Raw genomic sequence first — 16,359 nt, forward strand, 5'->3', positions numbered from 1 at the left:
ATACTAACCTAGTTGGTATGGAGAGAGAGGACTTAGAGACCTCTCCAGGGTTAGGGAGATGCTGTGGAAAGAGAGTGAGGCTGGACAGGGTGAGGGTTTAGGAGGGGAATGGTTGTGCATCATCATGAGATCAAGGCAGCCAGCCCCAGGGCCTTGGGAATCGTGACTTTTGCCTGTCCATATTTCCAGCAGTCTGCAGTTGGCAAATATCTGAATGTGTCAGAATGACCTGAATGAATGTACCTGGGCCGGGAGTTCTTTACTGTCCTATGTCCTGAACACTCAATACACAATTTTGATACACAACTTCCTCCTTGTGGAAGACAAATGAAATATGGGATGGTGTGAGTGTAGTATTTCATATTCATATAACAAACATTTATTAAACTCGTACTCTATGTCAGGCTTGAAAGGGAATCAAGAACAACATTCCCAGTAGACACTGGGCAGCCCTTACATACAGATGTAGGCATCTTTAATGCCACCATCAGGAAAAGCCCTGTTTATATTTTTCGCAGCAGTTCCTTTGGGTTTTACGTGTATGTGTGAACACTTGCAAATCTGCATTCGTGTTTACAAACAGTAACATCTATTCGTCGCAGCTCGGATATTGAGGCCGAACAAGAATGCCCTGGACCAGGGTTTGGGTGACGCTGTCAGCTCTTCGCTTCTTGAGCCACGCTGGGCCTCCGTGCCAGGCGACACGTTAGTAAGAGCGGGAGGATTTGCGGCTCAGATGGCTGAAGGCGCCTCCGGGCTTCACTCCTCCAGCCTGAACCCTCCTCCAGTCCCTGCTGCAGCCGAGCTTGTGGTTCCCAGGGGCGGGGCTTCGGCTCCTGGGCGCGCGCAGGTGGAGTCTGGGGCTGGGATGCGGCTCCCGGAGGCGGGGCGTATGTCTCCTAGGGTTTGTGGCATTAGGAGGCGTGGAAGCGCACGCAAAGCCTCTAGGGAGCGTCCGTTTCTGCGCTTGCGCTGCGCCTGCGCACTCATCCAGCCATTGGTGCGCAGCCGCGCTTACCTGGGTGGGCGGGTCGGCCCGGCCGGAGCGGGACGCTTGTATAGGCCACTGGAATCCCGGGCTCAGGCCTTAGCGTACCGGGAGTGCAACTCCTGGTAGGGGTTCGTGGGGTCATAGGACATGACCTCATGGAGGCTGCTCACTCACACACCTGCGGAAAAGGGGCCGAGGTGTTGGGCGCCGAGGGGCTGCCGGTGCCCAAGGAGAGGGTACACTTCGAAGTTACGAAGTTCATCATGGAGGCAGGTAACTGCTGCTAGAGAAATGTCAGAGCCCACGCGGGTGAACGTGGAGGGCGAGGGTCTCATTCTGCACAATAGAAGCCGAGCCAGTGCATGGCGGAGCAGCCGCTACTGGGCTGACTGGGGAGCCTGACTCCGAACTGAGCACCCCAACCCTTCCATCCCACCCTAGAAGGCATGGACACTCAGGGGACACGCGCTACTCCCTTTGCTCAGGAAGACACGTAGGCCAAAAGAGAAGATGTACACACAGATCCAGGCTTCTATATAGTGGGGTCCCAATCAGGGTGCCCGCAGCTCTGTGGGTCCACCACGCCTTTGGCCATACTGAGCGACTCTCAGTCGGTCACCCAGCGCGTTTTGCAGCAGGCTGTTGGAGAGGTCCCATCAAATCGCGGACCCCCAGGGTGCAGCCAAGATTTTGAACTTTACCAAGGCGACCATAATACTGTGGGGTGTCCTTCTTCCTCATGAGGCAACAGCCCCTGGGATTTCTGTGGAAACGCTCTGGTAGAAGTATCTCTTTCAATGTGGCAATTATATCCTTACCACTTTGTGTACACTTTGGGGAAGACTAGCTTGAGCAAGTGTGTGATCATGTCAGGGTAGACAGAAGATCTAGGAAATGGTGCAGGACCCGACTATTCATACATTTAATTTACAGTAGTTGCAAAGTATATTGAAAACGGTACTGTTCTCTATATGCTACTACACATGTGTTTAGGTCATGTTAGCAACACCACATTCTATGGCATCTTCTTGAATGAATTGTTTGAACAACTGATATTTAGACCTTGAGATGCTCCCACCTCTTTTCCTTGTTTGGGGACTAACATTTCCAGATGCCCTAACAGCCAGGACCATAATCTTCCTGTTTACACTTCCAAAGTAGGATAAGAACCATGCACCCATTTGCCCAGCTTTATTGATTGATAGAGGAACTCTTGAACATTTTTGCTTTGGCTGCCTTTGAACTGCAGTCCTTCCAATCTCTGCCTCCTGAATGACCAAGACTACAGTCATGAGCCACTGTGTCCAGCTCTAATGACTTCTTTATAAAAGTTATACACTAGTCCCATCAGGATATCTTTGTCCTAATTCCTGGAACCCATGACTATCATATAATATAGGGAATTTTGCATGCATGATTAATGACCTTAAGATGGAGGTACTACCTACATGATGATGATGATGATGATGATGATGATTTGTGCCAATCCTGTAGCTGCAACTCAGGACCAGGGCATAGCCCCGCCCTGAGTTTTTTTGCACAAGGCTAGCACTCTACCACTTGAAGCATACAGCTCCACTTCCACCTCTGTGGTAGTTAACTGGAGATAGAATTCTCACAGACTTCCCTACCCAGGCTGGCTTTGAGTTCTGATCCTCAGAGCTCAGCCTCCTCAGTACTTAGGATTGCCAACGTGAATCACTGATCCCAAGATGCTGTGATACTACTTTTGAAGTGGAATAAGAGGTTATGAGCCAAAGGATGGAGGAAGCTATAAAAAGCAAAGAAAGGGTTTTCTCCTGAAATCTCCAGAAGAAACAAACCCTGGTGACGCCTTCAGTTAACCCCCTACTGCCCATTTAGACTTCTGACCTCTAGGAGAGCCCTAGGGTACTAAGCCATTTTCTTAGGCTGAAGATGCTGAAGGCAATCTCTCTTTTTTAATTACATTTTTGGTCAGTTATGGGGCTTGAACTCTGCACCTGAGTGCTGTCCCTGAGCTCTTCAGCTCAAGGCTAGTGCTCCACCACTTGAGCCACAGCACCACTTCCGGTTTTTGAGTGGTTAATTGGAGATAAAAGCCTCATGGACTTTCCTGCTTTGGCTGGCTTTGAACCGCAGTCCTCAGATGTCAGCCTTCAGAGTAGCTAGGATTACAGGCATGAGCCACTAGTGCCTGGCTGAAGGCAATCTCAATGATTGATAACTGGTTTCTCTCCACTTTCTTCTGACAGAGTAGTAAATGCCATTTAAGTTTTTTCTGCTAACTGGTCATTGTGAATTGGTTTTGGTTCTGTGACTTCACCCCAGTGATTTCCTTGGGTACATCCAAGGGTGCATGGGATGAGGCTGAGGTCTGTCCCCTGAATAAATCCACCCCATCATGCTTAAGTTTTGTGCTTCAGCATGTTGACCTCTATTGCCTGGTCGTGGGTCTTAAATATTGCTTTATCTCCACTCTGTGGTTTCACTGGTCTGTCTCCTCTTAATCTGTGCACTAGGAAACTATTGCTCAGTTTATTTTTTGTGCCTGTACTGGGGCTTCAGTTCAGGGCCTTGTGCCCTCATTTTGCTTTTTTGCACAAGTCTAATGTTTTACCACTTCAGTCACATCTTCACCACCAGGATTTTGCTGGTTAATTCCAGATAAGAGTCTCTTAAGCCAGCCTCCAGTGGCTCATGCCTTTAGTCCTAGTTACTCAGGAAGGCTGAGATCTGAGGATTGTGATTTGAAGCCAGCCTGGGCAGGAAATCTTTGAGACTCTTATCTCCAATTAACCACCAAAAAGCTGAAATTGGAGCTGTGGCTCAAGTGGTAGAGCACCAATCTTGATCAGAAAAGCTATATATAGATCAGAGGTTCAAGCCCCTGAGTTCAAGCCCCAGTATTGTAACACACAATAGTCTCGGGTTTCTGTGCTCAGGCTGGTTTTGAACCTTGATCCACAGATCTCAGTCTCTTGAGTAGCCACTGGGACCTGGCTGAGTGTAATTAATGCAACACTGGGACTTATGGTATATGTTTGGTAACTCGGAGGCATTTTGCCTCCCGTAGTCACTATGGGATCTTAGTTGTGAGCAATGGGGTGGTGAGCCCTAGCTCAGTGCTTCTTGGCTGTAAATAGACGCACAGCAGAGTATGGTCCTTTCCAAGCTTCTGCACAGATGTGGAACTGAGTGATAATCTGAACCCTCAGTCATGCAGGTATTCTGTGTATCATAGTACAAACAGGTCCTAGAGACTTTTCAGAAGTGTCTCCTGAGTGAAACGTCGCTTTTTGAACACCATCCTCAAGGGCTTAGCTAGCCTATTAGAGTTGGAGAAGCCAGCAGTTGCAGCCAGAAATCCAGAGCAAGCAGGGGTAAGCTCAAAGTTGTTGGTCTTTGTGGAGGGTATGTACATTTAGGGCACAATCCAGTGGCTTCCATCACTGAAGCAGCGGCTGAGGAAGCATTTGAGGACTCTGGCTCACCTTCTCTCTGTAGGTATCAAGCTAGGAATGCGGTCCATTCCCATAGCCACTGCATGCACCATTTACCATAAGTTCTTCTGCGAGGTCAACTTGGATGCTTATGATCCTTACCTGGTTGCCATGTCTTCCATCTACTTGGCCGGTAAAGTGGAGGAGCAGCATCTGCGTACCCGGGACATCATCAACGTGTCCAACAGGTACCACTGTTCTGGCATGTAGGAGGTTTGCTGTAGAGAAGGCTTCCTTGGGTTCTGCTTTCCACACCCTCAGCCCAGCTTGGACAGAGGGGGTTGGATGGCCCGATTCCGGCCTCAGCACAGCTGCAGAAACGGGAGGCAGCCTAAGGTCACATGCCCATGGGCTTCTGTGGGAAGAAGCTTGACTGCAGTACAGGAAGCCCTGAAGGCTGCCCAAGGTGCAAGTGGGGCTTGAGCAGAGGTATGATGTCAGAGGATCATCACCTGCAGCCCTGAACAGCGCAGGGAATTAGGGATGGCTAGAGGCGGAAGAGCATGGAAGAGAACCTGCCCTGATTGGGTTGTAAGGCCCTGCAGACCTGTGTGGCTTCCACAGAGGATGTGACACTCGCCAGGCATAGTTGTATTTAAGTGATACAAGAAACTGACTCAGTCTCCATTGCCTAGGAGATTGTTGGTGGTGGTGGACAGCACAGCTAGGTTGAGCAATCCGGGTTCCTACTGAAGAAAGAGGGAGGGCCTAGCCACTTGGGGAGGCTGGGCTGAGAACTTGGGACCCAGGAGACAGTCATGAGATTTATGGAAAGTTACAAACGAGCTGTGCGTCATGGGCCTTTCCAGGAACTGTAATCATTAGGAAGAATACTTTGTTCTTCTTTTTTAATAAACAGGTAATGGAAAAAACACTTCCCGCCCCTTAAGCCTGACAAATTCACAGTATACAGGGAGAGACTAAGATAAAAACAGGCACGGAGCTGAGAGAGGGCAGCTGGAGTCCACTTGTAATTGCCTAGCCCCCAGCAGGGAGGAACAGCAGAAGGGGAAATTGTGTGGCGCCCTAATTAGATGTGGGCACGACCTGGGGGGTTCTGTGGGGAATTTGGAAAACGAGTGAGCAGCCAGGATGAGTCATGGCAGAGAGTTTTGAGCACTTGAGTGTGAATCCTGTTTACACTCACGTTGGGGGTCTTTTATAGGATCTTTTTATTAGGAGGGTTATGGATGGATAGAGTGTAAACAAGGACAGATCTTGAAGGAAGGAAAGACAAATAAGAAATACGAAACTAAAAATGATGTGCTTTTCAGAATATATGTTCCCAAGCTATGTTGATATACTTTCCTTGGCCCAGAGAGAGCCATAAGTGTTGTGTCTCAGGTGGTGAAAACTTAAGTATTGTGTGTCAGTTGGCTGGCTTGGTGTGCTCATGCTTCCAGGACCTCTGGAACCATTGCGCAGAGCCAGTCTTTGGGCTTGGCATCTTGCTGGATAACAGTGGATGGCCCATTGGCTTAACAGTAGGAACCAAGTTCTTTGTTCTGACACAGTTTCTATTATGTCTCTAGGTATTTTCACCGGGACAGCAAGCCCTTGGAACTGAACTCACGATTCTGGGAGCTCCGAGACAGCATTGTACAATGTGAACTCCTTGTGTTGAGAGTCCTGCGCTTCCAAGTCTCCTTCCAGCACCCACACAAGGTGTGTGTGTGCGTGTGTGCGTGTGTGCGTGTATGCGTGTGTGTGTGTGTGTGTGTTTGTGTGTGTGCGTGCTAAGGAGCAGGCAACTGTTTCGAGAGGCTGGAGCCATATTGTTTGTTCCATAACCTAAAGTGAACCCTGCTTAGCTGTGCTTAGAAACTCTTGAGAAGAACCAAGCTGCTCTTTCTTCTAATACTACCTACTTTCTATTGTGCCCTCTAGCCAAGTAAATGAAGAATTATTTTATAAAAGCATAAGATGATGCAATAATCTACTTGAAGACACTAGTTTGCACATGGACATAATGTACCTTAAGGGCTTAGCTCATTGTTGCTGCCCTGTTGCTTGGGGCAGAAGATCATTTCAAATAGCCCAGGGGCAGCCCACTCAAGAACACTGAGTGTGCCCCTGGAGGGACTCAGGCTCATAGGTAGATATTTGGAAGTCTGCCCTGCCAAGAGTATGGACCTGGTCTTGGGGCTCTAGGCTAGGATTCTGTTCCTTTTCAGTGTTTTTTTTTTTTTTTTTTTTTTTTTTTGAGACAGGATCACTATGTAGCCGAGACTGGCCTGAAATTTCCTTAGTATCCTAGGCTAGCCTTGAACTCACAATCATCCTGCCTTATTCTCCCTGGTGGTAGAAGTATAGACATGCACCACCATATTCAGCTAAATTGTATTTCTTTTTTGCCGGTCCTGGGGCTTGGACTCATGGCCTGAGCACTGTCCCTGGCTTCTTTCGCTCAAGGCTAGCACTCTACCACTTGAGCCACAGCACCACTATCTGGCCTTTTCTATGTATGTGGTGCTGAGGAATGGAACCCAGGGCTTCGTGCATGCTAGGCAAGCACCCTACCTCTAAGCCACATTCCCAGCCCTGAATGGTATTTTTATTGAGACAGTTGGAGATTCACATGCAGTGTGAGGAATAATCCAAAGTAATCCCATGTGTCTTTTGCCCAGCCATTGCCAGCAACAATATTTTGGTGGACTATAATACAGTGCCATAGCCAGGATGCTGATACAGATACAGTCCACTGGTTATCTGGGTATTTAATTCCAGACAGTTTCATCCCTTGTTACATTCACATGTCCATCACCATAGTCCAGGTGCAAAACATGTCCATCTGCACAAATGTCTCCCTCTGACCCCTCCACATCCCTCCCTAGCCTAGAAATCTCTGTTCTTGGATTGTCACACAGTAATTTTTAGTCAGCAGAATGCCTGATCAGCATCCCAGGAGGAAGTGGGAGCTGTGCTGGCAGCTGGAGAGTGGGGTTGTCAAGGCGACAAGGCTTAGAAAGGAACAGCGTTCTGGCCTTAGAGGCTCTTTGATCTGGTCCTGGATCAGAGTAGATAGTGGGCCGTACTGGACCTACAGCCCCTTCCCTCCCTCCCTCTAGCAGGATGAGAGTCTAGATAACTTGAGTTGTTCCTCTAAGGTGTGGCTGGGTCACATGTAGACATATCACCTGCCACTTTGGCTTTTGACCTGCTGGAGATTGTTCAAGTGTCTTTGTACACAGTGTAAAGTTCAGGCCAAGTGTCTTGTCTCCTTCCTCTTTAAAAAATAATATACTTTTTTTTCCACTGGCTTGTGTTAGTTATACAGGGGAGATTTCATTTCTTCATTTCTACCTGTGTTTATAATGTATCCTAATAAGTCTTTCTCTCTCACTTTCCCTTGCCTCCTAAAGATTTCTTTTTTGTGTCAGTACGAGAACTGGTAACTCATGGCACTTTCATGCAGCTTTCTTTTATCTTATTTTTGTACTATTCCTTTTTTTTTCTCAAGGCTAGCACTCTGCCACTTGAGCCACAGCACCACTTCCGGCCATTTTCTGTATATGTGATGCTGGGGAATCGAACCCAGGGCCTCATGTATATGAGGCAGGCACTCTTGCCACTAGGCCATATCCCCAGCCCTGTACTAGTCCTTAAAGCTAGGTCCTAGGCACTATCCCTGAGCTCTTTTGCTCAAGGCTGGTACTCTACCACTTTCCATAGCTCCACTTGTGGCTTTTTGGTGGTTAATTGGAGGCGAGAGTCTCACGGACTTTTCCGCCCAAGTTGGCTTCAAACCACGATCCTCAGATCTCAGCCTCCTAAGTAGCTATAGGATTAGAGGAGCCACCTGAGCCCAGCTTCATGCAGTTTTCTTGCTCAGCTTCCTTGCTCACAGTTGGCACTTTTATCACTTGAACTATATCTCCTGCCCTTTCTTCTTTTGTTATTGTTCATGTGGTGATCCTCCTACTTAAGTGTTCTATATAGTTGGTATTATGTGTGTATTTGTGTCACCATGCATGGCTTATTGATTGAGATGGGGTTTCCCTAACTTTTTGCCTGAGCTGACTTCAAACTGCATTCCTCTCCGAACTCTGCTTCCTGGGTAGCTGGGACTACACATGTGAACCACTGTTCCTGGCCCAAGTGTCTGTCTTCTAAGAGGTCAGTACCTCCTGACTCAGAGATTGTGGACATGTATAGGAGGCCAGTAGTACTTTAGGTCTTTGGCTCAAACTTGACAATGTCACTAGTCTCTGGCCGTCCTGAAAGCAGTGTTCCCGGGGCAGGCCGGGTGCACTGGTGTGGTGCTGTTCTGCAGATAGGCTGCAGCTCTGGGCCACAAGTGCTTTCATGTTCTGGCTTGAGCAGAGCCCCAGGATGGAGGAGGATTGTGATGTGGATGCCATCAAGAATTGAGTAGGCTCCCTGGCACTGAGCCTGGAGGTCAACAGTGGGCAAGCATGTAGGGACTGATTTCAGCAGAATGACAAGTGCAAAGGCCCAGATGTGGAGTGTGTTGGCTACATTGACGTGGTGGGCAGATGTAGTGAAGGCACTGGGAGATAAGGGCAGAGAGGATAGTGGTGCTTGGCAGATGGCGTTGGGGGCTTTTTCCTCAATGACATGAGTGCCATTGAAGAGCTTGAGCAAAGCGGTGGCACGGTGGTGGAGAGAGTGGCTAGAGGGGCCAGAGTCCCAGACAGAGCCACTGATGTGCATGTCTTTGCAGTACCTGCTCCACTACCTGATTTCCCTCAAGAACTGGCTGAATCGTTATACCTGGCAGCGGACACCCATCTCCATCACAGCCTGGGCGCTGCTGCGGGATAGCTACCATGGAGGGCTGTGCCTCCGATTCCACGCTCAGCACCTGGCGGTGGCCGTGCTCTACCTGGCTCTCCATGTCTATGGAGTTGAGGTCCCTGCTGAGTGCGAGAGTGAAAAGCCATGGTGGCAGGTGAGGTGACTTCTCAGTTCACTGAACTGTCCTTTCCCTTTAGAAATCCTTCCAACTTGCTGCTCACCAGTTTCTTTTTCTGGTCAGTTGGGTAGCTTGAATTCTGGGCCTGGGTGCGGTCCCTGAGGTTTTTCCATCAAGTGAACCACAGTGCCACGTCCAGTTTTCTGGTCGTTAATTGAAGATAAGAGTCTCAGAGGGACTGATTCTCAGATACTTTTCTGCCTAGGCTGGCTTGGAACCACAGTCCTCAAACCTCACAGCCCTGAGTAGCTAGGATTATAGGCGTGAGCCAGCACCTAGCTTAGTTTCTCTTTATTAATTGTCCTTGAAAGTTATTGGTCAGTAGAAAAATATCTGTTATGCTACGTGTGGTAATTCACCTGTGTAATCCCAGCTGTCAGGAAGTAGAGATTGGGAGGATTATGGTTTGAGACCAGTCTGGGCAAAAAGTTCACGAGATCCCCTTTCAGCAAACAAGTTGTGTGTTCTCAGCACAAGAGAGGCCCTAGGTGAGTACACAGGAAGATAGCAGTCTGAGGCCAGTTCCCAGAAAAAATGTAAGACCCTACCTGAAAAGTAACTAAAGAGCTAAAGGGTTGGAGGCCTGGCTCAAGTGATAAAGTGCTTGCCTAGCAAGTGCAAGGTGCTGAATTCAAACCCCAATACTGGAAAAACAGCAAATTCTGTATAATAGTCCACTCTTGGGGCCCACCCCCTTCAGCGTTGCCATTTGGAGCGAAGTTATTCTTTGCAGTAAGGGCTCTTAGGTCTTGATCAACAGCCCTGGCCTCCATCCAGACATTCAAATGTTCTGGGGTAGAGATTGTCCGATTTGAGGACCTCTGAGCAAAGTCAACAGCATCAAATACTTACTGGGTTGAGAGGAACTTGACATAGATCAAGACATTAATAAACATGGCTTACTCTCAGAAGCAGGGGGTGTCTTTTGGCAAAGACAGATGAGTAGCCAATAGGGAGGAAGGTAATTGATTACATAGAGAGACAGATAGGCAGGTACTGACAAGTAGATAGACGATAGGTGCATGCATGCAGTAAATGCTGTTTAGGTAGGGAGAGATGGATGGATGGATAGATTGACAAGGTAGATGGTAGGTAGGTAACTAGCTAGCTAGACTGATGGGTGGATGATTGAGTTCTCTGCTTCCCTCAGACCTATTGAGTCAGATGTTGTTGCTAGACATGGGTAGGTTTCAACATTGGAAGAGCTCTGCAGGTGCCACAGGTGCCAGTGCAGAAAGGCATGTCTTTCTAACACACACTGCCCTGATCTCTGGTTTCTTGTCTATGCATTCCTGTCTAGGTCTAGCTCGTACTTGGTGCTTGGGGTCGCAGTCTCAGGCCAGGAGCACCTGTAAGATCCAGTAGGGGGTAAGAGAGTATCTGGGTGTATCCCATGCTCGCTCTCCTCAGGGAGTGACCCATAACAGGATTCAGTGGCCTTGCGTGGTTGGAATGAAGTCATGCCAGAAAGGTTGTCACTTGCTGGCTCTGCTCTCTGAGGACATCTGGTGGTCCCCGTGGCTCTGTCACTCAGCTGTAATGTCACTTGTTTCTCCTTGCACTGCCTGTCCATTTCACTTTCGTTCTACTGTTTCTTCACTAGCTAGAACTTCATCTGAAGCACCAGCACTGATTCTCTGCTCCATATTCAGCCCTTCCAAGAAGAGCTGTAGCTGTACTGGCCAAGCATAGCTGGGGAATGGCTCTTCTGTGAAACTGCTTCCCGGACCACACAGATTCAACCCATTTTTATTCAGCTTGGGAAGAAGTAGCCATTTTTGATGACAGATGTATGTTCACCCAGCCTTTTTGTGCTGGTCCTGGGGCTTGAACTCAGGGCTAGGCACTGTCCCTGAGCTCATTTGCTCAAAACTAGAGCTTTACCACTTGAGCCATAACTCTACTTCTGGCTTTTTTGGTAGGTAGTTGTGGATTAGAGTCTCACAGCCTTTCCTGCCTGGGCTGGCTTGGAAGTATGGTCATCAAATCTCAGCCTCCTGAGTAACTAGGATTACAGGCATGAGCTCACCCAGCTTTTTTTTTTTTTTTTTTCCAGTCCTGGGCTTGGAGTCAGGGCCTGAGCACTGTCCCTGGCTTCTTCCCGCTCAAGGCTAGCACTCTGCCACTTGAGCCACAGCGCCGCTTCTGGCCGTTTTCTGTATATGTGGTGCTGGGGAATCGAACCTAGGGCCTCGTGTATCCGAGGCAGGCACTCTTGTCACTAGGCCATATCCCCAGCCCATCACCCAGCTTTTTTAAAGACCTGCCAAACTTGACTTCACCTTTCTGGATGGCTCAATGTGCATGAACTTGAGCTTTCCAGGATGCCGGTGTCCCTTTAGGCCAGTTGCTTTCGAATGAGCCGTTTGTGCACCGGCACTGAAAAGCTTGAGTTTGATATTTGAAGCATTTTGCTCCTCATGTACTCTCCACTGCTACTTCTTGCTATAGCTACCTCAGGTGTCAGTTGTCACCTGTGGGCCTAGCACCAGAGCCCCAAATACTTTTTATCAAGCAGCCTGCCCACGTGAGTACACACATGCCGAGGGTGGTCCAGCCTCTGCATGTGTGACACAATTCCGACTTCACAGACACTGGGGGATGGCAGTGTATGGAAATGCTGTAAGTCACCGGGCCTTGCTGAATCTTCCATATCCAGAGCTACACCTGGGGATCCCTGTGTCCTTTTCCTGATAAAGGGAGACGTGCTTATTTACAGCCACTCTTGCTCTTTGTTGTACAGACAAACATATCATCTGAGTTGGGAGTGGAAATTCTCAGAGTAGTGGAGTCAAGCCACTAGGTCTCTCTCGGTCCAAGAAGCCAGTAGTGTTGTCTCAGGACTTGAAGATGTCTTGTTGATACATACCCCATCATTGTCACCTACTCTGAACTATTTTTTAAGCTCTGATAGATCTGATAAAAATGTATCATCATCACCATTCTTAAGTACATAAGTCAGTGGCATTAGGCACATGAACATTTCCTTGCCACCATCAGCATCATCTTCTTCAGAACTCTTAAATGCAAAACTGAAACCCCATCCCCACTGAACACTGTGTCCTGATTCTCCCCAGTGCCTGGCACCTACCTTCTACTGTGTCAATCTGGCTACTCTAGGGACCTCCTAGAAGTGGTCCTTTTGTACCTGGTCACGGTCACAGGTCATGGCCCTATAGCATTTATTGGCACCCCTTTTCTATTGAAGACATGACGATAGTGCATTTGTGGATTGACATATATACTCATTAGCCCATGCACACTTAACATTCTGGGCCTGGACACTTTGTTTTGCCGAGGATCCGGGGCTTGACTGTCCTGAGCACTGTCCCTGAGCTTTTTCAGCTCGAGTGTAGTGCTCTACCACTTGAGCCACAGCTCTGCTTCTGGCTTTTTTGGTGATAAATTGGAGAGAAGAGTCTCATGGACTTTCCTGTCCAGGCTGGCTTTGGATGCCAATCCTCAGACTTCAGCCTCCTGAGTACCTAGGATTACAGGTGTGCTGGTATTCAGCCTGGACAGTTTTTAATGGTCATCTTGACAAGTCTGCAGTTTTGAATACAGGGCCCATCCGGAGCCCAGGGTGGTAGAGCTACACTTCCTGAGATGGAGATGAAGGCTTTCCAGGTCACTGTCTCCCACTTGAGGATGTGGGCCATTTTAGGGCTCTATCTTTGTTCACATGGTTTAGAAAAGATGGACTCAGTCTGGTTCTTGTCTTTGTTCAGCTGAAGGTCTTGACCTGTTTGATACTTTGGTTCTCTAGGCAGCAACCTTCCTGGTGTAGCATGACTATGGCATCCACCTGGGGCTTGTTGTCGGGCGGGGTGGGGTCCCCAGAGCACCCTCAGGCTTGCTTCTGCAGGGAGCTTCACACAACAGAGGATTGCCACACAGTTCATGACAGTGAAAGGGCACAGGTTAAGACCAGCCAGCCTACACACTCCTTAGGGCAGGGCTGAGGAGAGGCCAGGCGCCAGCGTCCAGGGGCCTCCCTGGGGTGATGCTTCGGCTGTCAGTGATGCGGGCAGCGTGCTCAGTAACCATCAGCTCTGAGGCCCACTGGGGCCCTGGGGTCCCGGATACCATGTGCTCCAGGGCCTCCACCGGCATCATGGCACCAGCACAGAGTACCTGAGAGGACTCCCGTCCCCAAGTAGACACGATTTTCCAGGAACCAGGCAAGGACCCAGGTTTGCCTTTGCATGGAGGAGGATGTGACCCCCAGACCTGTGATCTGGGCCTGCACTGCATATTACTCTTGGTTTGGGCCCTGAGGGATAGGCCTTAGCCTTGGGTATATCTGTACATTGGCTCTGGATGTCTACTCTAGCTTTTCCTCTGGCCAGGCTAGAATGGGAGTGGGATCCAGCTTATTTAGTTGGACAGTTTCTGGGAAACAACAGAGCCAGTCTCCCGCCCTCTCCTCTAGGCAGCATCCCTAGAGCCCTGGACTTGAGAGAGACTCACACTAGAGTCAAAAACCTGTGCTTTGGGTACAGGTCTGTTACCAGCTTCCTGTGTGATTTTGGCCAAGTCCCCTATCCTGTTTAATCCAAGTGATTAACAAGGCATCTTCCATCTAGAATGTTCTCAGCTTTAAAGTCTTAGATCAGCCTCAATACTGTGAACTGATGAGGTAGGAGAGCCACCACCCTCTTGATAGACAAGTCCCTGAGCCTCCTACCCCTCCCAGGAAGTGCCATCTTGTACTTGTAGTAAGTACCTCATTTAACATGGAGAGAGTCTAATTGAAGCTTTTCTTTCTCCTTTCTAGGTGCTTAGTGATGATCTTACCAAGCCAATCATTGATGATATTGTGTCTGATCTCATTCAGATTTATTCCATGGATACAGGAATCCCCTAGCCCTGGCCCAGGCCTGCCCAAAGAGAACCCCAGGATGGTCAACTGCCTGGGGATTGTGCCACTATGTCTCTGTGACAGCCAGTCCGGGGTGGACTGGTTATACTGCTGGGGATGGGCTGGTGAAGGTGATGACTGTCCCCAGCAGCCTCGGTGCAGATGATGGCAGGACTGCACCTCCAGTGGGCAGGCTGGGGAGTCACGGCCTGTGGCTACCCTGATGTGACCACATCTGTCTTTTTCCTTTGAGATGACTCTGACTGCAACAGAGGTGGGGAATCACTAGCAGCAAAGTCAAGGAACAGAAGGGACTGTACTCCTTGGCCTTTTTTTCCCTAAAAAGCCAGATTTATAGGAAGTATGATTGTGCAACATAGATGGAATTTTATTTTGTGTAATAAAATGATGCAAATCAACAGAGATGCCCCTTATCTTTGCTCTGCCCTGTGTACTCTGAGATATTCTTTGCTTCCAACTTTCAGTGCTAGGTGGGGTGTTGGAAGCACAGGGCGGGGGTGCTGGCCTGCTTGGGACTGAGAGCCTGGCCATGGGGACAGCTCAGAGGATCAGTGGAATTTGGGGTAACCACACATGGTCACAGTGTACCAGGAAGTCCTAAGGCAGAGTTTCCCCTCACTCCAGTCCTGGAGCTTGAACTCAGGGTCTGCATGTTGTCCCTGACCTTTTTTTGTGCCCAAGGCTAGTGCTCTACCACTTGAGCCACAGCTCTCCTCCCCTTTTCTTCTTCTTTTTTTCATTATTGTCAAAGTGAAGTACAGAGCGGTTACAGTTTCATATGTAAGGCAGTGAGTACATTTCTTACCCAACTTGTTACCTCCTCCCTCATTTTTGCCCCGCCTCATTTTGCCCCCATTTCCCTCTCCCCCCCATGAATTGTGCAGTTGGTTTACACCATATAGTTTTGTAAGTATTGCTGTTACATTGCTTTGTCTTTTTACCCTTTGTCTCTTGATTTTGGTATTCCATTTCCCTTCCCTAGTTCCAATACACATATATACAATATCCAGGGTACTAAAATCACTTAGTGATATCGGGTAAAACCACGGGAAAGAAGTACGAAAAAAAAGGGCATGGTTTCACATGGCATGTTGAAAATAACAACAACAATGATATACTACTTGTTTCCATAACTTGAAGTTCATTTTGCTTAATTCTTTTTTTTCTTTTTTTTGCCAGTCCTGGGGCTTGGACTCAGGGCCTGAGCACTGTCCCTGGCTTCTTTTTGCTCAAGGCTAGCACTCTGCCACTTGAGCCACAGCGCCACTTCTGGCCATTTTCTATATATGTGGTGCTGGGGAATCGAACCCAGGGCCTCATGTATACAAGGCAAGCACTCTTGCCACTAGGTCATATCCTCAGCCCCATTTTGCTTAATTCTTTATGTAAGGTCCACCCCCAGAAGGGCTCCATGCAGATGTCCCTCCCCCCCCCCCCCCCCCCCGTTTAAGTCTTCGCCCAGTAGCTGTTACCTAGGTAACTGGCACACCTGGAGGCAGTTACCTCCTCCTTCTTGGGGTTCACATACAGCCCACTCGGCCATATCTCCCACCTTTCCCTATATAATCTGACTCAACACAGTCTCCTCTCTCTTTCCTTTTCTCTCTTACTCTCTCATGCTCTTTTCTCTTTCTTCCCCTTCTTCCTTCCCCTCTGTCTCCCTACGCCTCCATCTTCTATGGGCTGGCAGTTTGCTTTTCCTCCAATAAACTCCTTTCTGCTTGAACCATATGGTGGGTTTCCTTTCCTGTGAACCTTACACCTGGTGATGTGACTCGGAAGCCACTTTTCTCCATTCTGGCTACTTCCATGGAAAGTGTGTCCTGTGGTTCTGGCATGTCTAGAAGGACAATGCATTGAGCAGAGAAATAGAAATACCATGAAATGAGGTTGCTTCAGCCATTATTTACAAGTCTGACTCATAGAACCATCTGCTTGTCTCTTCCTGGCCTAAAAGGGGATACAGTGGAGCACAGATGTTCGTTCACCTGCAGGTATCTGGGAGTACAGGGAAGACACTTGGCGTAAGCCAGTGAGGGAAGTAATGGGCTTTCTTCCTGTGGTTTGC

General features: G+C 48.6%; 1 protein-coding gene across 1 annotated transcript; it reads left to right on the plus strand.

The window, feature by feature from the left end:
* Positions 1-1,026: 1,026 nt before the first annotated feature.
* Ccnq (cyclin Q) lies at positions 1,027-14,691 on the plus strand. The gene is made up of 5 exons (XM_048336712.1): positions 1,027-1,264; positions 4,478-4,661; positions 6,006-6,138; positions 9,158-9,385; positions 14,187-14,691. The coding sequence occupies exons 1-5, from the start codon at positions 1,147-1,149 to the stop codon at positions 14,274-14,276; spliced, it is 753 nt and encodes a 250-aa protein (XP_048192669.1). The 5' UTR covers positions 1,027-1,146; the 3' UTR covers positions 14,277-14,691.
* The last annotated feature ends 1,668 nt before the right edge of the window (positions 14,692-16,359 follow it).

This window comes from Perognathus longimembris, chromosome 28, assembly GCF_023159225.1.
Source record: "Perognathus longimembris pacificus isolate PPM17 chromosome 28, ASM2315922v1, whole genome shotgun sequence".
Lineage (NCBI taxonomy): Eukaryota > Metazoa > Chordata > Mammalia > Rodentia > Heteromyidae > Perognathus > Perognathus longimembris.

Excerpts from the sequence above, each read along its gene's own strand:
- Ccnq (XM_048336712.1), top strand. The coding sequence starts at position 1,147 with ATGGAGGCTGCTCACTCACACACCTGCGGAAAAGGGGCCGAGGTGTTG. Across the intron at positions 1,265-4,477 it reads GAAGTTCATCATGGAGGCAG|GTATCAAGCTAGGAATGCGG; the intron begins GTAACTGCTGCT and ends TTCTCTCTGTAG. Across the intron at positions 6,139-9,157 it reads CCTTCCAGCACCCACACAAG|TACCTGCTCCACTACCTGAT; the intron begins GTGTGTGTGTGC and ends ATGTCTTTGCAG.